Source organism: Lates calcarifer, linkage group LG13, assembly GCF_001640805.2.
Source record: "Lates calcarifer isolate ASB-BC8 linkage group LG13, TLL_Latcal_v3, whole genome shotgun sequence".
In the NCBI taxonomy this organism is placed as follows: domain Eukaryota; kingdom Metazoa; phylum Chordata; class Actinopteri; family Centropomidae; genus Lates; species Lates calcarifer.
In genome coordinates, this window is record NC_066845.1 from 22,334,191 (window position 1) to 22,355,684 (window position 21,494).

A 21,494-nucleotide genomic window follows, 5' to 3' on the forward strand; every position below is an offset into this window, starting at 1 on the left:
TGTCCGTAGGGTGTTCAGGCTCCAGAGGGCTGCTCCAGTGATGTAGAGAGGATTATCAGAATCTAGACTGTGGACATTGTGAGATGGGTCTGTGGTCAGGCCTAATGCACACAGCTGCCATAAATGTCTTGGAGAAGCCAGACTGTGGCATTCGTACAGTGAGCTCCTCTATAATCAGCCTCTCTTTTAAGAGAAAGGCTGGAACAAATAAATTAATAATTGATAAGGTTTCACTGTGGATGAATTAGCCCAGTTACAGAGTGCATTTTTCCTCTTTGATAACCTCTACAGTATACTTTACCTTGAGGTATATTATACATTCTACTATAAATGCAGTGTTGTAAAATGTCCAGTGTTGATTGTATTGAATAGTGAACAACATTAATTCTCACCTGCCAAAAAAAGCATTTCTTGTAACACTCAGGTTTTTCAGTCAGACAACTCAGGCATGGTCACTGCTGTAACTGTTACTGTCCTTGATGGTTTTTCTCTGACTTTTCACTATGAATCCCCCCTCCCAGGATGTGTGAGTAGAAAAAAACGCATCAAAGGCAGAGGAGAATTAGGTGTTAGCCTGCGATGAAGGCCTCAGGCCGTGGAGACCAGGGGAGATGATACAGCTAGCAGAATGGGAGAGGGAAGATATGTGTAGAAGAAATGAAGGTAATGTGATGGGGTTACACTAAAAATTAGTAGTTCCCAGAGTGCAGCAGGATATAGAGGAAGAATGTGAGATGGTTTGCACCCTTTAAAAGCCTCCCTGATAGTGGGCCTAATGTTGTCAGTGCTGAATTCACTTACTGTTGTATGTACTCAAGTGTCTGAACACAGTGATGTGTTGACTTACTCTACTTGAACAGTGATGTGTCCGCATAGGGTGTTTTTGGGTTGTCCGTCCCATTCTCATGAACACAATATCACTGTAATGTCACGATGGAATTCCTTGAAATTTGTCACTAACCTTTATTTGGACTGATGGATGAACTGATCAGATTTTGTTGATCAAATGTCAGAGTTCACAGTCACTGTAACCTCACAAACTGCATGACTGCATGAAACATGTTTTTTGGCCATAACTTTAGAATTCACACACAAATTAACCCTTTAATGCATGAAATATGAAATCTTCAGTCAGGATAGTGTTTTTATTCTTCTTTCAACATGAAAAAAATATTTGAACTGAAAACACAATTTTTGTTTTTCACATGTCCCCTCGGGTGGACTGCATGCATTGGGGTTTTCAATTGAGGAGCTATGTGTTTAACAAACCAATCAATAAAATTATATATTATGTTAGAATTATGAAATAATTTGAATTTCTAAAAATGCTAAACTAATGTGTTCATATATTTTAATACTATTCAGTACAATGTAAAAACACTGAACCTTGCTCCTGACACCTTAGATTCTCAGCATCCTCAGCTCCACTGTCATTACTGCTAGTATTTGTCAATACTTGTTCTGGCAGCCATTCATCATCACTTCCATTAGCATCATCCTCATTTGACTCAGGTGGTATTTGCTCTACTGTCCTTTGGAACTAATCTGCATATCATTTTGTTTTTGTTACAAAAACTGTAAGTTACATTCCAATAACTTAAAGCAGTTGATTCACAGCCAAAACAGATACTGCAGATAAAGTATTTTCAAGAACAAGTCGCAGTACTAGTATGAAGTGAAGGTGAAATATAGTCAGTGATGCATGATGTCCAATCTTGTGGCCAGATGATTGATCATAATTTCCTCCTAATATAAAATCAATATTTGGAAATTTTAATAATACTATTACTTCTGAGATGTTACTTGATGTTACCTTTTTTACCATCAAAACCCATGTATATACAACAAAACAGCTTTTTAATAGCTATTCGCTGTAGTGACCACTATGCGTGAAAATAGTGGTTTTGATGGTAAAACCACTGGATTAGAGGCATACAACCACAAGGAGTCCATTTTTTTCTATGTGTTTTCTGTGCGACAAAAGTGACTGAGATAGTACTGATGATTGCATATATTGTTGAATATGTGATTGCTCTCAACTTTAACAGGCGATGGACTACAGTCTTGACACAAAGGCTGGCTTACTTCAACCCCCTTAAAGTGCATGCAGGCCACTATTATGTTCACCCTAAAGATTTTAGACTGCTGTCTTAGAGAGATGTCTGTGTAGGTTGTCAGTCATCCAGATCATGGTAGTCTTAAGAGCTAGAGTTGAAGGCAACTGGACTTCTTTTAGTTTGTTGAAAACATTTCAACTCTCAGCTGAAAGGCTTCATCAGTTCTAAAAGTAGGTTGGGAAGGCCCAGGTATTTAACCCTTGGTGGGGTTGTCACCTTGGAGGTGGTCCTTGGAGTCACTGACCCACCCTGTCATAATGAGAGTCATTAGGATCACATGGGTTGAGTTGTGAATAAGTTGTTTGGGTATGGATCCCAGGACTATTTTATAAGTGGCTGATAGTTGGTGTCATAAGCCACCACCTCTGTTTAACTATGGTCGTTCCAGATGCACATAGATGGCCTCCTTCACTCCTCTCTCAAACTATCTGTCCTCTAAACAGAGGTGAAATATAACACCATTTCTATATCACATAATGTATTTGGAGCTCCCTCCATCCCTCTGGACACTATAATGGTAACCGCTAAGGTGTTCTGAAATAGTAGACGGAACGTGCACTTTTATGACAAGAATCCTGTCAAGTCACTGGTTTAGCAGCTGTGTGTCTTCTATCTTTTGAGATGATGAAGCCATATGATCATTTCTGTGTTCCCTTGTTTCTGGGAAAGGAGGAAACTGCTGCCACTCAGCACAACCAGCCTCTACCTGTTTCAGCTTGTCACACCCATTGCCAGGAAAGAGATGAGGTGGAGGAGACAGAGGCAGACAGACAATCTCTGCGCTGATGTGTTTTCTTTTTCAGACTGATGTGTCTGAGACTGTCGATCAATTTCCTGGGAGGTGTCCCAAGCCCCTCGCTCCATCACCACAGTTACCGCCACCTCCTCCAGGGAGCTGATTGATCTGAGAGCTGGTTGTCAGTGTGGGTTGGGACCCCCGCAGGCAGCCAGACACTGCTGTCTCCACTCAGCTACAGTCCATGTATCTCTGCATGCTACTTTGCTTACACTTTCATCTGCAAGGGAAGTCAGCCAGAGAGCATGCTGGAAGAATCAGCTTGTGGCTACAAAGCCTGAATAATTGTGTATATATATATACAGGAGTATCAAATGAACCAATTTTGCAGGTCTTGAATTGGCTCTCACCAGAATTGGTTATTTTGCCCAATTCAGCCATGTTATCTTTGTCTAGGTGCTAGACAGTGAGGAGCGTAGTTTATTGATCATGGTCTGTCGTTATGTTAAGCTGATGTCCATTACATGAATGCTGGCTTTGGCCTCAGGCTCTGACTAAACTCTAAGCATTGATTTGTACTTAATGCCCATCTCAGAGATGGTCCAGTCACATTTTATTGCACTAGCACAATCTTAACAGCAGGGAACATTTTTCATATTGTGGCTCTGTGTGTTTCAACAGCTGGAGGATGACACCAGAGATTCCCATCTATAGCTGAATGCATCAGTGGTACTTCAGTGTCAATCAAAAAGAGCATTATTTCTTCTGTACGTTGTTGTTAGGCATCCGTCAGTCTTTAGCTCATCAGATGGGACCTGCCTAATATTGTGTAGGTCCCTCTTGTCCTGCCAAAACAGCTCTGACCTGTCGGGCATTGATACAGCACCTCTGTGGGTGTCTGGTACCAGGACATTGATGGGTTACAGGGTGGGACCTCCATGGATCTGGATTGTGCTGGTGCATCCCACAGATGCTGGATCAGATTTGGATCTGGGATCTCTTTCCTGTGTTCCTTGAGAGATTTCTGAGCAGTTTCTGTGGTGTAGGGGGAGCATTATCCTGCTGAGGGAGGCCCCTGTTATTGTGGAGTGTTGTTACAACTGGGGGGTGAGGGTGTGATAAATGAAGGACTCAAGGTTTCCCAGCAGAACATTGTATTGTAACAAGATGGTCAATGTTATTCACTTCACCTGTCGGTGGTTTTAATGTTGTGGCTGATCGGTGTATACATACAGCACACACACACACACTACATACAAATATGTTTATGTTAAGAAACGCACACGTCTGTAGTCTCTCTCTGAGTCAGTGCTTGTCTCCTGGCTGTTTGTCTCTAATGAGATCAGTGGATCCTCCTTTGTTTCTATGGCGACACCATTTGTCTCCACTGTGGCTCATCTCTCCCTCCCTTCTTCTCTTTCCCTCTCTCACTCTCTCTTTCTGTCTCATCATCTGTTGGCTTCATATCCTTCATATCCTCCTTGCTCTCCTCTCATCTTCTCACCATGATGTCTGCTTTTCCACCTCTCTGTCTGATTCACAGTGTTTTTACTGCCATGATCAAGCTGCTATACATCTCCATCGGGAACAAGTATGACCTGTGTTTTACAGTAGTAAACAGTAGTAACAGTAGTAAAGACATGGATGGAAAAGTAACACTGTAACTGTGTGAACAGTGTGAACTGTGACATGCATGAATGCTGGAGAACAGGTCGCAACATCAGGGGTGGCCCACAAGAGCTGATGAGTGGTGGGGGAAAGTAAATATATTTACACAAGTCATGTAGGCTACTCAAAAACAGTTTGGAGAGATTTCTACTTTACTTGAGTATTTCTTGAGTATTAGACTTAAGCAATATTAATCAAGAAGGTGTGCTTTAACGTCATTTGAGCACGACAGTGATGCGGTCAGCGCCAAGGTCTGCAAGCATCACTGAAGCACACCCTCGAGTGTAATATTGCGAAAATCTGTTCATGTTGAGGAGCAATTTGCTCTCAAAATTAAAAGGTTTTTGCAAGTGTTTTTGCCGTTTCCATGGAAATACATGGGGTCTGACTAATAATCCAGTTATTAGTCAGACCCCATCAGTCACAATCAGTCACGTCAGTGGACCCCTATGTGTAATGGAACCGAGTTTACCACTACAGCAAATAATCAGAGCCTTAGTAACGACCTAGCAACAGAAATGATTTTCTAGTCCCAGATGAGTGAACTCTGAGCTGACGTTAATGCTTTATCAAGGTCTCAGACTTTACCAAACTAAACCAACAGCCTACTGCACAAATAAATGTTACTTCTATCAACCACGTTATAACAAAGATGCTGCATTTTTTACTCACACAGATGTAGATTCTGCAACCACAAACTTTTTCATGAATTTTAAGTTATAGCACCATGTCACAGATACAGCTGATGGAGAAAGCTGAGGCGCTTGTGTCAAGGTCCGCAAGCATCACTGAAGTGCTCATATGACATTAAAGCACACACTCAAGTGTAATATTGCGATTACCAACAAAGTAAAATGTATGGTGGAGTAATATTTTAGTGATGAGTAAGGCGTGCTGTCATGCTGATTTGAGCATGTTCTAAATGTCTTGTGGACCAATCAGATTGCTCAGAACTACTTGTTGTATGTAATACTTCTACTCCACTATATTTCAGAGTTAAACTTTTTAATTCATAACATTTATACGGCAACTACAGTATATTAGATTAGGATTTATGGGAATTAACATTTATATTAAGAATAATTATGTATATGTGATGAAACGTACAATATTAAACAACATTACTACATGATGTACTAGATTTAGTCTACATGGTAACCATAAAACACACACAGAGTGACAGAACAGCACTAAAAACCAGACAAATGGGACACATAACGCAAAGTTACACACAGCATGACACACTGTCAGCAACAAGTGTATGTTAAACAAATTAAAAGCAGGTGTATTTGTATACAAAGCAAAAACAAAAGTAGAATTGGTTGTTATAGAGTTGAGTGGCTTACTCATGTTTCTTCTTCATGTGAATAAAACATGAGTAGGCCACAAAAATGTAGCTTGAGACGTTCTTAGGTTGAGGTAGGGCAGATAAAGTAAGATAAGTTTTATATAATAAAGTCCACGTATTTCATGTAGTTGGAGCCTAATCATCATAAACAGCCTAAGGCCCGTTGCATTGGCTTTAGGCTGTTTTGGTTTTGTGGGGCCCTTAATTACTCCTTAATTACCACAGTTTTAGTGCAGTGCAAAGGGAAATGCATCTCATCTACATCTCCTTCTTTAGTCTTTCTCTTTCTGTCTGCTTTGGTATCTTCATTATTATTATTGTTTATTTTTTATCATTTGTTACTATTGTTGTTGTTGTTTTACCTAGTTCTATCTCTTAGTTCTGATTGAACTTGCCCTTCACACCCTCCACTTAGTTTCCCTCATTATTCCTCTTTTTTACCTTCTCCCTTCTTTACTCTACCTTTCATTCTCTCTCTCTCTCTGCCTAATGACAGTTCAATGAGGGGAGATCAAATAAAAGTGAATAAGGGCCTGTATCCACAGGCAGCTGTTTTTGCAGTTTTGCAATTTTCTATACAAAGCCTATGAAGTTCAAAATATAAAAAATAATAATAATAATAAAGCCTATGAAGCTCAGCATGTTCTCTGTGCAAAAAGTAAATGCACAATGTTTTTTTTCTTCTGCACGCATGGGACTTTCACCTGAAAATTCATATGTGCTAGAAGATGGTTTTTGTAACCATTGCAAAAACAGCTACTCGTGGACACGGGCCCTAACAAAATGTATTGTGTTAAGATTCCATTAATGAGAAGCATCTCTAAGTGTAGGCCCATATGAAGATAGGTTAAAAAAATATTAAAATACTTTGCCATCTCCAGAGGCTTCATTCAATGTCTTCCATATTTTCTTGCTATTATTTCTTGCTTTACTGGTATTCTGTTTATAATATTCTCTTATAATGTTCTTATTCAATTTAGTAACCTTGTTCCTTAATTTACAGCATAGCTCCCTATTGTAGAGGCAACCGGATTGATTTACAACTTTGGCTAAACCAGCTGAAGACCTTGTGGCCAATCAGCTAGTTACCTGTTGACTTCTGGGCTTAATCACCAGTTTATCATACTCCAGCTTGTAGAGTCACCCTCTCAGCTGGGGCATCAAGTCACTTCTTCTCTTTTTGTCTGAGTGTGTGTCATGATTTGGGGGCAAGGACCCAAATGCAGACAGTTTGGGGAGTTAGAGACTAAGAAACAAAAGTGATGCGGCAGGTGGGCTGTGACAAGAAGGCCCCATTGATATTAGTATTCAGCTTTCTTGATGCAAAGAGGATGGATTGTCTGCACTTAAACACAATAGTTTGACAATAATTTACCTTTGTCTGGCCTTCGACTGATGTTGACAGATCTTGAACTCAAGACCAGGATCTGGATCTATGTTTAGAGCTGATTTACTTGACTTCAAGAGCTTCCACTCATCCATAATCACTGTATAAATGAGTAGGATTGTCCTCAGTGATCACTGCCTCATCCATAGAAATACTAGACAATAACAGAATCAATTTGGAAACACCTGAAAAGGTGAGAAGCAGAGCAAGCAAATGAGTGTGATGTGTGAATTGTAGGTCGAAAGACAGACCAGCATAATTGCAAAGATATTTAGCAAATGGCATCATGTGATTGTTTGGTTTGAGGAAAATGGGCACCAATGGTCACGTATGGAGAGAGAGCAGAGGTGATGGAGAGAAATAGATCTGGTAAATACAATCAATTTGAACCCACAGAGGAATAAGGCAGAACGTGAGGGCAGATATCTTCCTTATTAAACTTTCACAAAATCTTCATTAACATATTCAGGGGGATAAAAGAAAAGTGCAGTCAGAACAAAGCAACAGATGCACTGTTAATCTGATTTGTCACCGAATATGAACCCTAGAGCCTCCTCTCTTTGCCTTCATGCTGCTCTGGCATGATATTTTCTTGGCCTCAAGCCAAGTCCAAGTATAGTGCTGTCATGAATATTCAATTGAATATGAATTTTCGGGGTCAGTCAGAACAGAGAAAGCAGCACTAAGTTTGCTCTGCTGAAATCAAAACACTACATCAAGCTGGATGGACTTTTTGCTGGTTGTAAATAAAAATTTGGTTTGCTACAACAGAATGTATAGCTGTGTGTGCATATACATACATGTCTTGTATTGCAGATGTTCATGTCTGAATGCCTTGTGTCTGCTTTTGAACATCAGTGTGTTTTTATGCACCTGAACCTTCCGGTTGGACTCATGCAGTATGATGCTAGCTGAGTGTGTGAAGTGATGTTCTGTTCCACAGCTACAGTGAGGCTGTTGTCTATTTCAGACTGGCACTGAATGCAGAGCCAACTAGGTTTGTATTTGTCTGCCATGTCATGTTTTCCTACACAGTCATAATTGCAGTCAGTGAAGCTCCCCTGGAATGCAAATAATGGAGTTTTAATTCATGTTGAGTGAGCTGTTGGACAAACTAAGGCCCATTACAAACCATCTTTAATGGAGGGTGAGGGAAGGGTGGTGTATTAGACACTGCTGGTAGTGATGCAGCTCAGCAACCAAGAGCAAAGTTTTCACAAACACAGAAAGGATTTATCGCTTGAAAATGATTATAGTCATAATATCCACAGGAATCATATCTCATAAAGAATTTTAGCTGGTACGTTTAATATGCCGTCTGGAATTTGATGGTTTACCTATATTGACTGGTATATCTATACTCAAGCACAGTTCACAGATCTGACATGTTCAGTTACGAGTTACCTTAGACAGCAAGGTTTTAAAAACTTTTATGGACAAAACAAAATGAATGTTTTTAAGGTAACTACGATCCACAAGGTGGTGCTTTAAGAACTGGATCTTCTGTCTCATACATGCAGGACTTTGACATGGGAAATATGATGTTTGAAACTGATCACTGTCATGATCCTTTTAACAATGAACTCACAACTTTAAGTGTGTGTTTACTGATCTAAGGAAGACGACAAAGCGTAAACTTTGCCAAGTGCTTTTTATACCTTTTCATGCCTAAACAAAACCAAACAGTGACCAATCAATAAGCTTAACCATGTGTTCCTTATTGTAACCATGGTGATGAAGATCTGGTATGCCACCGCCATAGGGGCGTTATTTCAGGGGATACTCCTATGGATGACATCAGAGGGAAAGGAAAATTTACCTTATACAGTGAGTAGCTGTGGTAACTTCAGTGGATTATGTTCAGTTGTTTTCCCTCTGCTCAGAACCAACTCCATGGCACAGGCGCACACTCATCCTTCTCTAAAATGCTACTTTAGTATTAAAATCTTTTGATGAGACACTGGGATTTATGGAGCGTACCTTGTGCATTTTCTAAATACTAACATCCCCATACCCTGTTTTGCATTTCTTTGTCGGGGGGACCAGCCTACACATCTAGTCACTCCTTGTGTTCCCCAGCACACTACCACTGAAAGCAACACAGGTTGCACCTCATCTACCAGCCCAATCTTTCAGCCACGCAGCATGTGCTGTGGAGAGCAGTTCCCGGAACACTGACCTGCACAGGTATTTAAAATACACACACCTTATATGGAAGGTGACCCCGATGAGGAAAAGAGGAAGTGACAGTAATAATAACCCTGCTACACATAAATGACTGTTTTCAAATATGCAGAGGAGCAGAGTAATAACCACAGAGGTTGCCTGTAGCCTGATTGTTACGCAACTATAATCAGCCCTGCTGATATCCCAGCAGCTGCCACACCAACATACATCATACAGCTGCCTATTAATTCTACTATTGATGACATATTGGGGATGATGTATATTAATAAGGTTGTTTAGCTTTTGTTTATTTTGGATCATGGAATGAACTTTTTCTCTCTCTCAGAGACCTTAGCCTCTGTTACTGCTTTTAAAAGGTATAGAGGAACTCGTGGGATTGGGGAGTGAAACTCACCCAGACCTGTCTGCTGATTCTGCATTCTTCCTGTTTATTATGTATTCAGCCTCTTCTTTGTTGCGCCTGGTGTGTGCCAGTGCATGTAGTCATCAAAACTGCAAAAAAATGTTGCTCATGTTCATTATGTTTGCACCTGAACATTTTGCTTGCATTTTGCCTGCTCTTTGGACAGGGGGCATTTGGCTGAGCTGAACACCTCAATTAGCTGGCTAAAGTCTGTAAAGTTGGTGCACTGTTGGGATAATTCAAACTGCACTGTCCTGTGGCTATAATTGAGCTAATGAGGTTTTTTGTGGATTGAAAAAATAAGATAAAATATAATAATTGCTTAACTTCAAAAGGTGCTGGTAGGAAGATATTGGAGGGAGACAGGCTACCAGTTACCTTGTTTCCAGTTTTTTTTGCAAAGTTAAGCTAATTGGCTGCAGGCTGTAGCTGCAGGCAGAGCGTGCAGGAGAGAGCATCATCAACACACCCACCCACCCGCTGTGATTCTCCAAACAATAACCTGCTCTATCGGCTCACTCAGACATTACACACATTTTACACCCTTGAGCTGCAGGATAAAGTCTGTTTAATGTGCGGTCCGACTGATTCAATTTGCGTTCGCATATACAGCTCCACCCAGCAATGTCTAGGAAATTTCAGGTTTGCACTGCATTTGTGAAAGCAGCGAATTTGTATGCTGCACCCATTTAGAACATTCAGTTTACATTTCTTTTTTTCCCCTCTGTTGGGCCAGAAGATGCAATGAGCCCAGGAACATTGTTCAGTATCATCTATATGACTCAAGTGTCTTAACACAAGAAGGATGCAGGGATTGTCTGAATTACAGACCTGTCCTCGCCATTGTCTGTGTTATCTTACTTTTGATCAGAGAGAAAGGACCATCTAACACCTTGGAAACATGTATAAAAAGACACAGAATAGCCTCCATCTTCAAAGTCTTTTCATATTAGGAAAAATTTGGATTTCTGGGGAATTTTAAGATCAGGACAATGCATGCTGGAAAGTACATGCCAATAAGCTAATGATATTTCAAAATAAGTAGAATTGTGAATTGTAAACAGTTCACTGGAATTTTTTTTGCCAACTGAACTCAAGTGATAAGATAACAAGTTAGAAGCCAAATTTGTAATGAAATGCATAAACTGTGTAATGAATTAAAGATTTAGATTTTAAGCAATTGTTACACTTGATATGCCTCACTATATTTTTTGTATATAAGCTGTTACACTGAATGACATTAGTGACTGCTTTCAGCCTGTCAGACCTTCATCAGAGTACACACAACTCAACAACTAGATAATATGCATTTCCTGCAGAAAATGCGTGTGAATGCTTCCAGCATCCACACTATTGCTCTTCAAATCTTTATTCATATTAGTAATAATATTTTTTAAAAAAAAGCTATGCAGTGCTACAATGAATTGTAGTGGTAGTAAAATTGTAAAATTGTATACATAGCAAAATTGCAAAAAGTATTCATAACAGTATCTATTATTATAATCATTATTGTTATTTCTTTTCTCAGGAGGAGTTTTAATTTTTGTCTGGGTCGGGGCTTGAACATGAGAACCCAGCAGTAAAAGCAATTGTAGTGATAGTAAAATTGCAAAATTGTTATAAATAGCAAAATAGCATAAAAACATAAACAGTTGCAAAAAGCTGAATAAGCAAAACAGTAAAAAGCTTCAAAAGTGAAACATTTTCACAGCAGAATAGTTTCTATGGCAGTGTAACGAAGGGCGCTTCGTTACCAGTGTCTGTCGGCCTTGGCTTGTAAATATTGTATAGTGGGGGAGAGTATGACGATTTTACTTGTACCAAATGACTACAAACATGAACAGCGACATTTTGCACTTTATTATTCACAGAGCGTTGTACAGGATATTTGCATCTTGAGTAGTAAGTGTAGATTGGTTACATGGCATATGTATTGAACATGTCACAATACAGGTGTCGGGTGACCGGCGCTGGGCTCTACCTGGAAGAGAGGGGAGTTCGGTTAGGGTCCGATGGCACGATAAGATGCGTTGTTCATAATTGACGAACGAACATTCAATTAAGTTCTTTGTGGTATTTTGTACATGAAGCTGCTGAGAGTAAAAGTGTCCTAAATATGAATTAAATGTCTATTATAGTGAGAAAAGGTGGTCAATACAAGGAAATTGTTAGGGAAACACTTACCGGTCCGATCTTGTGTCTGCTCCCGTTTTCGGCCGAAAGAAGTCCCCGGCGTACGAACAGGGTAAAGAACGTTCCGGGAGGGACCAAGTGGCGGATTAGGTAGAGGGGATCTGGGTGAATTTGTATGTTAAATATATTGGGTGTAATTGTGTTTTTGGGGTTTATGTTTGTTGGGAGGTGAATGACAGGAGAACACCATTGTAAATATTTTGCTAAAATTAGAAATTATGTCCTGATGGAATAATTTCACTTGGGAGCAGAAATGGAGCATACCTGTCAATGGTATGATGCAAGGTAGACCACCAGGGACACAGTATAAAAGGCGCCAGTTCCATCTAACTATGTTGCTGGTGGCTGACTATTTCAATTGTTCTAGTTGTGTCACTGTGGTTGTTGTAAATAAATTGCACGTCGAAGTCCTTTGAATCCTTGGCTTGTTCATCATCCACTACTGCAAATCCAGCCGCTAAAGGACCATCGTAACAGGCAGAAAGTGCAGTGAAATTTCAGTGTCTGAAGCGGGGATCGAACCAAGAACCTTGGGATTGGGAAAGCTCCCATAGGATCCCATTCGTTTTTTTATTCATAAAAAAAATCATATAAAATCATACAAGCATAGGAACAAAAGGTTTAATACAAGCAGGAATGTCCTGAATGAGCTGGACATTTTGACAAAGGAGCAGGCAGGCAGGCTTCCAACTATAAGGTGGACTCAGCTGTGAGTCAAAACTTCAAAAACAGATCTCCAGGGCGTGGCAGACGTGCAAAGGTGAGGTACTGGTATCTGGGTAGAAGGAGAGACAAAGGTAGCCAGCTAATGGAGAGGGTTTCAAAAAGCTAGGAGTCATGCGCTGGAATACCATGCAGGCAAACGGACGATCTGACGAAGACTGAAGTGAAGGCCCAGGGTATAAATGCAGCAGGTGAGGAAATGAACCAGATTGATGTCAGGAGTGCTTGATTGATTGGAGGGAAACAAACACAGACAGGGGGAGACAAACAGGAGACACAGGGAAGGGAAACACACTGACCACAAGAGGGGAGAGAGGCATACTGCCAAATCCTGACATAATCAAGACTTTGTTGATGCTTGATGCTTGAAAACTTATTTTTGTGTTTTACCTGAAGATGCACACTATTTGAATTTAAATTATTATACACTATTTAAATTCCAAAGATTAACTAGAAGTAGTGTTTTTCCTCTGAAAAATACTGTAGCCACAACTATAATCACCAGCAACACCTGGTGTAAGATTAAATTAATTTAGATTTTATTAAAACTGGGGGCATTATGGTTTCCTCAATGAATACTTTGAAGCTAACTCTTCTCAGAGTCATAACTTTGTCAAATCAGAGACAATCATAGACATGCAAACAGTGCTGGAATCAGTACTAAACAATGAAATTCAGTTCTAGTTTGTTTTTATGTCAGTGGGCCAGTGGAACATGCAATCAACTGGCCCGGAGTCCTATAATAATAATAATAATAATCACCACCCCTTTAGAAAGCAGACCAGTAAAGGAGAAAGGTTGTTACTGTACAGATGCCTGTAATTTTGACTCCATGCTGTTGTGTGTACAGGATCCTGGCCACCGTGGGGGCTGATTTTGATCTGAGAACACTGAGGGCAGTGAGAGTACTGCGGCCGCTCAAACTGGTCTCTGGCATTCCAAGTAAGTTCGCTTCACATCCTAGCACATTTTAATCACAATAAGTGTAACTACTAACACTGATAATATGCAGGACTACCAAAGAGATTCCAGAAACAGAGTTGGAATAAGGATGTAGTCAGTCTTAGCACAGGTGCTGGAAGCAGGAGGAAACTGGTTAATTGAGACATCGTATCTCATTTGTTTGTCCATACATAACCAGAGAGTGAAAACTAACATTTTTTGGTTTTAGAGGAAGTTAATATGCTGGAACTCTTGGTGAACAACAGTCTGGTGCAGTGACTGAGTCTTGTCATCATAGTGAGGTTTCCAAATTTTATACCATCATGTGTGTTCAGAGACCAGAACCAAAACTATCTGGCAACTACGGCCTCCATCAAAAGCTGGAAAAAAAAGATAAATAAAATGACTTGCTCTAGGTTTGATTTCACAGATAAAGAAAGGAAAAAAAATCTGTCTTGCCTTTCTGGGCAAAACAATAAAATTGTCTCCTGTGTTTTAAACAGCATGTTTCTCTTGTCTTGCCTTAGGTCTTCAGGTGGTATTAAAGTCCATTATGAAAGCCATGGTACCTCTGCTGCAGATCGGCCTGCTGCTCTTCTTTGCTATCCTCATGTTTGCCATCATTGGCCTTGACTTCTACATGGGCAAGTTCCATCGCACCTGCTTCAGGAAAGACACAGGTAAGCAAGAGGAGCAGTGAGGATAAAGCACGTTCTTGGTTTTAATCAGGACATAAGTTGATAGAACCTTAAATCATCCCTGTGTGTTGGCTAAGAATATTACGCTGATTGAAGCATTATAGTGACAAAAAACCTGACCCATCCCTGTCAGAAACACTCCACTGCCAAATAACCTTTTCAGGTTTCTATGTCCATACTAATACACATAATTTTGAAAAGGCTTCAGGTCACATTTCTGACATGTTGCGACAAATAAAAGTTTTTATAGGAGGATGCCTCACTTCTATGATGTATTCTATTTAGCCTCAGATTTCTCCAATATATGATATGTGTCAGAAAATTAAACAAGAGGCAGATCTGCTTCACATCTTAAGATACAAAACAACTAGTCTAAAATCTTCAGGTCTTGAACACTCTGAATATATATATATATATATATATATATATATATATATATATATCCATATCGAATCAGACCAGCTGGTTCAGGGACATCAGGGACAGATCCACGTTATGTTATTTGACATAAGTAACAGTTAAAGGGTTAATCTGTGATTCATTACAAATACAGATCAATGACCTGGATGAGTCAAATTGAGTTAGAATTACTAGCTTGTAATCTTTTGTTGGTGAATGCAGAAAAAATAGTTTTCACTCCACATTAATTGTATAATTTGCATTGTCAGATATCAATAAATTATATTAATTAAACTTTGCTTCTGTTATTAACTGAGTATATTTATATAAGTGTGATGTTTTCAAGTTCAAATTTCTTTGTTATAACTCTCAGAACAAATAATCATGAGTTCAGTTGACTAAATGTCCAATGGATTGTTTACTTCATTCATCAAGTTAAGTTATTTAGAAACATTAACTTACTTAACTTACAGGGTTGCTACAGCTTTAGGCAAATAAGATTTAAGACTTTTTTAAGGCCACTCAGAATAAATTTTTAGGCCAACTTTACTACAACAATAATAGGAAAAATAAATATATAAAGGGTGCAACAGCATTAGTTGTTCAGGTTTAAGGACAGTCTTGTCCATATATGTTTTTGAAACATAAAGGGCTGAACAAAGTGGATCAACAACGTATGCAAGATGCGCACAATATTCAAGTTGCTGAACCAATGAAAACAGACAGTCCACATACTGCAGCACTCCTAAATAGTCTGCAGGGACGTCCACCAGCTAGCATGAGGGGGAGCATGGAGCTCAGGGTATCACTTTCCTGGTGGATGTCACAGCAGACCTTGTATGTCACAGCTACAGTGTGTGGACCTCTGTCTGTTTTAGTCTATGAACCAAATGAACTGGATAAAACCAGATAAGAAAAACGGTTGTTTGTCTACATATGTTAGCCCTGTGATGGACTGGTGATCTGTCCAGTGTGTACACTACCTCTAGCCCAGGGTCAGCCGGGATAGGCTTCAGCCCCCCCATGACCCTTATAGATAAGTGGTATAGATAATGAATGAATGAATGAATGGATGAAATAACAAAAACAAGACACCATCCAGTGTCCTCATCTTGAACGTTACAAACAGTATCTGGATCTTGTCCCTTGCACCAGTTAACCCGCCAACAACAACATCCTCTCTCTTACACCTACAGCATAGATCTCAGTTCTGTGGCTTTTGTCTCCAATCCTGCCTAAAATTCCTGTAATCACAGAGCTTTTCTTAGTATCATCTTAGTATGTTTGATTTTGTGATGAGCTGTGCTGTCAAATCAGCGCTTCCTCATGTTGTTGAGGACACACAGCCCAGTTAGCTGAAGTTTGCAGACAGGGGACCTGAAACCTGAAACCTGAGGCCTGAGGCCTGTGCTACAAAGCAGGATTTGCGGTTAGTGAGGTAACAAAAACACAGAGGGCACATCTTATAATCCTATGCAGCATGCAGCATGATAGCAGCAGATAGCCAGGAAGTGCAGATGCAGTCCTTCAGCAGTTGGATACACTCTGCAGAAACACAGACGAACCAACAGCTTGGAAGACAAACCAAGATCTGGGCGTCCAAGGGTTTCTTCAGCAAGAAATGACCACATTCTGATCCACATGTGCAGGGAAAACCACCGAATGACATCACAGCAGCTTCAGCAGCAGTGGTCAAACCAAACTGGTGTCCAGTGTTCCACCCGCATTGTATGTGGCCCACTTTTAGATCATGGCTACAAGGCTGTCAAGAAGCCCCTGATCAATGAGAGACAGAGGTTAGCCCGGCGTCATTGGGCCCAAGCACACAAGAACTGGACAGCCAGGAACTGGAAGAAGATTCTGTGGTCAGATGAGTCCAGTTTACAGCTTTGGGGTGGTTTGGGGATGCATGAGTGCTGCTGGTGTTGGTCATCTCACTGTCTGTGATGGCACATTGGACCCAAGTATTGCGCCATTCTCGAAACCCACATGCTCCCTTCTGTACGTGCACTGTTCCATCAAGGTCAAAACTGGATGTTTCAACAAGATAATGCCCCTCACCACACATCCAGGGCCAGGAGAACTTGGCTGCAGGAGCACTGTATACAGGTCTTAGAGTGGCCAGCTCAATCCCCGGACATGAGCCCCATTGAAAATCTGTGGTGGATTATCAAAAGGTCTGTTTTAAAGTGTAAACCAAAGAATGTAGAAGAATTAAAAGCAGTAATTCAAGAAGAATGGGACAAGATTACCCCTCAACAGTGTGAAAGGCTCGTGGGGAACATGCCAGCCAGGATTAGAGCTCTACTGCGTGCTAATGGCAGGACTACTACATATTCATTTGATGATGTGATGGTTTATTTATTTTTTGTTCAGTTTTGAACACATTCTCTGTTATTTGTTGACTTTGATATCGACAATGTTGAGAACTGACATATTTAAACTGTCAAGAATTTAGTTTTGGTAGTTTTTTTGTAAATGATAAACATAATAAAAGCATCTCATTTGTATATGTTTGTGTCTGTCTAATGCAGCCACACCTTTTGAAACACTAAAAAGATTTTTCCTCATATATTTCATGATAATATTTGAGATTTTTAAAATTAATAAAATAAAATTTTAAGGGTCTCCGAAAACTTTTTTCCACCACTGTAGTTCTACAAATCTTTATTGTGTGAACCAAGTAAAAAACAAGTACCTTTAAATCTGCTAAAAATGTAAAGGAGATTTGTGCTGTTTTAGTGAAGGCTGGTACAGCTGGTTTTATCAGTGTGTCACATGACCAGCTAGAGTGAGGAGAAGTGGCTGTTTTGGAGCTGGAATCAGATTTCTCTACTGTTCCTAAAAGCACAGATTTGTGTCAATATGCACATAAGATGCATCAAAATGAAGCTACAAGCCTCCTGCCTCTCATCATATAAACATCTAAGTCCATTGAAGCTTCATATTTGAGGTGTAAACCTTAATTGATTGGCAAGTCACAGTCCAGCTCTCATTAACTGCCATACAAACTGCAGGCTCACTGTCTCCTTAGCTCCCCACATCTTTAAATTTCCCATTGTGTGTGGAGTGTGGACACATGCTGTATCAGCTAACCAAGCGCTAACAGAAAATACTAAAATTACAGCTAAAAAGCTTTACTCTGAAGTCTGTGTACCAGGGGTATAGTCAAGCCTGAAATTATTAATACCCCTGGCAAATTCTGACTTAAAGTTACTTTTATTCAACCAGCAAGTTTTTTCTTGATTGGAAATGACACAGGCGTCTCCCAGAAGATAATAAGACGATGTACAAGAGGCATCATTGTAGAGAAAATTATTTCTCAGCTTTTATTTGCATTTGAACAAAAAGTGGCATGTCCAAAATTATTACATGTAAATGAACCAAATGGTTTACATGGTAATGTAATCTATTTGTGTCTGAACACTGTGCAACACCAGTAACACCTACTACTGTGGCAACCCTAATGCAGACATTAAGATAAAAGATATGATACATAGATGTTTTAGAAATTAAGCTCTGAACGTTTTATAATTACATAATAATCTAGGATGTAAAATATCTGTCATCTTATCTGACGTTAATGTTTGTATCAGCATTGAAGAGCCAGCATCAGTTGAACTCTAATTGTAAGTCACTGTGGAGCATCATCAGGTCCTTTTTTTGTCAGTGTCTCAATATGAATGTGTGTTTGTGGCCGTAGGCGAGCAGGCAGCAGAGTTCCCCTGTGGCCTGGAGGCTCCGGCAAGGACCTGTGCGAACGGTACCACCTGTAGGGAGTACTGGATTGGACCCAACTTTGGCATCACCAACTTTGACAATATCCTCTTTGCTGTTCTCACCGTTTTCCAGTGCATCACCATGGAGGGATGGGTGGACATCCTGTACAATGTGAGTACACTTACAGGAAACATATCTGGGCCTAAATGTCAATTCTATAACAGCATGTCTGTCTGTTGCTGAGGTTACCAGAGCAGTGGGGTTTAAGATCGTATTATTCAGAGGGTATGTGTATAGCCTCTGAGTCACCACACAATTCTCTGATTAGCTCAGTGTTTCAAATAAGTTGGTGCTGCGCTCAGTGAAGGCTTTTTCCCATGGTCGTAGACACAGTTGGCCAATCAGAGCTCTGTGGGTGGGTTTAAGAATGGTTACATGGGGATTCTCTATACATAGCTAGATGGCTATATCCATTACAAATAGTGATATAAAACTTTCTATAAAAATGATACTAAGTAATAAGTATGAATGAGAATGACACAGCTGTACAGGCTGGAAGTCGACTTTCAGAAATAACAACTCTTAAATTAGCCTACGTTTTTGAACATGAAACATGACTGCTCCTGCCATGTTGAGAGAACAAATACATTGGTATCAGGCCAAGTGAAGGAAGTGAAATAAAATGCATCTCATAATGATTGTGCAGCTCATCATTAACAGAGATATAATAATATTGTTTCTGTACTGACCAGTCACAGTGAGACCACAGTATCTCAAAAAGTTACTGGACTTGTAGCAGCTGAATATTAGTGCCCGAATATGTGGTGCTTGATTACACCAGAGGGTGCTATAGCAAAATTCATATGTGCATTATTATCATTATCAATTTCATTATTCAGTGAGGGTTGGAACACTATTCTTCCCAAACAAAAGACAAAGCATGTAATTCACAAAGTGGACCCAAACCATTCCACCAGAATGCCCCCCACAGCATAACAGAGCCCCCTGATCCACTCACTGTAGGGTTCAAGCATTCAGGCCTATACCATTCTCTCAGTGTATGCCACAGAGGCTCTTGCCCACCTGTCAAGGATATGGTGAAGGAAAACTCATCTGATTATATCACTTTTCTTCACATCTCTGCATTCATCTTTGTGATGAGCGGTTTAGGCACTAACCATAGCCCTACTATAATATCCCTCTCTATAGTTGCTGACACAGTCTGATCACATCGGAATAAAATTTCAGAATCAACTGATTTACAACAACAGAATTAACTCTACCATGCAGTGCACCCACGTGGAAGCATCTGCACTTGTTATGTTTCTCCCATCATCTATTCAGGTGTTACCTTTAATTTGTCACCTGTCTGCAGGTCATATGTTAAGTACACAGCTGAAGATGTTAAAACCAGTCTGAGGAAAGTACGTCACTGTGAATGTACAAGCTAGTTTGTCCTATGCATCGATGCTGAGACACTGTGCTTTTCCTTCTGATTGCTCCTTCCCCTCCCAGCCTTCCTCGGGGGAATGATTAGAGGCAAGAGAGCCTTTGGAGAATGACTCACACACAGCCACAGCTCCCATTAGGACCACAGCACCATCGTTTTATCGCTTGCATGAAACAAATCACAGTTCCCCTGCATTTGCATAACAGGCAGAATTACATCATGCCAGGGAAACAATTATGTAATAGGTTAAATTATTAAACAGTAGTTGTGGGAAAAGAATGTGTATTTAGAGCAGTTAGAGTTTCTAATAGTAGCGCTGAAGGTTGAAAACAGAGGAAGAGAAGAGAGAGGTTGAAAACAATCAATAGTAGTTTTCTTGCTTAGAGCAGTGTTTCCCAACCAGTGTGCCGCGGCACATAAGTGTGCCGTGGAAGATTATCCAAGTTAACCTGATTGGTACTCTAAGCGAGCGGCGTGTAGTGACAGGCAGAACAATTACATGCTCTTCCACTAGAGGCAGTATCACCCTAAATCTGAAAGTACATAGTCATGCTGAGAGTGAGACAACGCTGCGGGGTAGGGGTAGATCAAAAATGCTGCTTTGCTTCTTTGAAGAAAGAGTGAAAGCAGATTGAGCACAATAGGTACTTCAAGTAAATTTTTAAGTATGTATGATTATTGATGATTTCAGCAATAGCCACTCAATATATCCACATTTTTTAATTGCTTCTCCATAGAGTAGTTTCTAATATTTCATCTCCTGATGGCTTTGGTTTGGTCTCCTTTCCACTAAAAGCTGCTGCTGGGGGCCAGGCTGATGAGAGCATGGAGACTGAACTAAACAGTAAAGCTATAGACCTTAAAGCCAAAACAATTATCTTAAAGATGCTAAAACACTGGGGCTGGGTGGAACTGCAGAGCTAATGATAGTTCACTCTGGGTTCATCTGTCACATTCCATGAAATCTTGATAGGAACATCTCATTGTAAACCAAATATCTCTTAAACCTGCTGCTTCTTCACATTAAAAGTGTTAAGCTTTTATGATTAAGTAGCAACAGAAAATGCTGGGTATTTGTCACTACAGTTAGATCTGATGTTTCTACAAAATAAGACATAGTCACTTGCAATATATTTGTCAGGGGATCACATTTAAGTATTAAAGGGAGGGATATTAAAAGCAAAGCCAACTAGCACACCTCCAACATGACACCAAGATAAACCTTTACTGAGCTGTGATGTGTGGAAATGAACTCTATTAATCTAAACCACACAGACGTATATGATAGCTGGGTTGTCAGCAAGTCCTTCTCTGCTGGCCCAAACACTGTCACAATCACTGAATTATATATGTTTTTTCCATTAATACTATATGTATTAAATTGTTTCCAATAGTCCATTCTCTTCATCTCATCTTATTTCCTCTTGGTTACGCTGCTTCCAACACAGTCTGTTTATGTTAGAGTTTTTATCCAATCAGATTTCAGTCCTGTGTTGCCAAGTTAACAGAAATCTGCCTTGGGG

At 40.0% G+C, this 21,494-nt stretch overlaps 1 protein-coding gene and 1 long non-coding RNA gene across 2 annotated transcripts in view; one reads left to right on the forward strand and one right to left on the reverse strand.

The window, feature by feature from the left end:
- The window catches only part of cacna1ba (calcium channel, voltage-dependent, N type, alpha 1B subunit, a), a 144,133-nt gene that overhangs the window by 17,815 nt on the left and 104,824 nt on the right, over window positions 1-21,494 (forward strand). Inside the window, exons 4-6 of the mRNA XM_051075122.1 lie at window positions 13,613-13,704; window positions 14,232-14,384; window positions 18,505-18,692. Of these exons, the coding sequence (XP_050931079.1) occupies window positions 13,613-13,704; window positions 14,232-14,384; window positions 18,505-18,692 (433 nt within the window). The remainder of the gene's footprint in view (window positions 1-13,612; window positions 13,705-14,231; window positions 14,385-18,504; window positions 18,693-21,494) is intronic.
- LOC127143183 (uncharacterized) lies at window positions 11,686-12,444 on the reverse strand. The gene is made up of 2 exons (XR_007814436.1): window positions 12,031-12,444; window positions 11,686-11,827 (listed from the first exon to the last, which is right to left on the reverse strand). It is a non-coding gene; the product is annotated as an uncharacterized LOC127143183 (long non-coding RNA).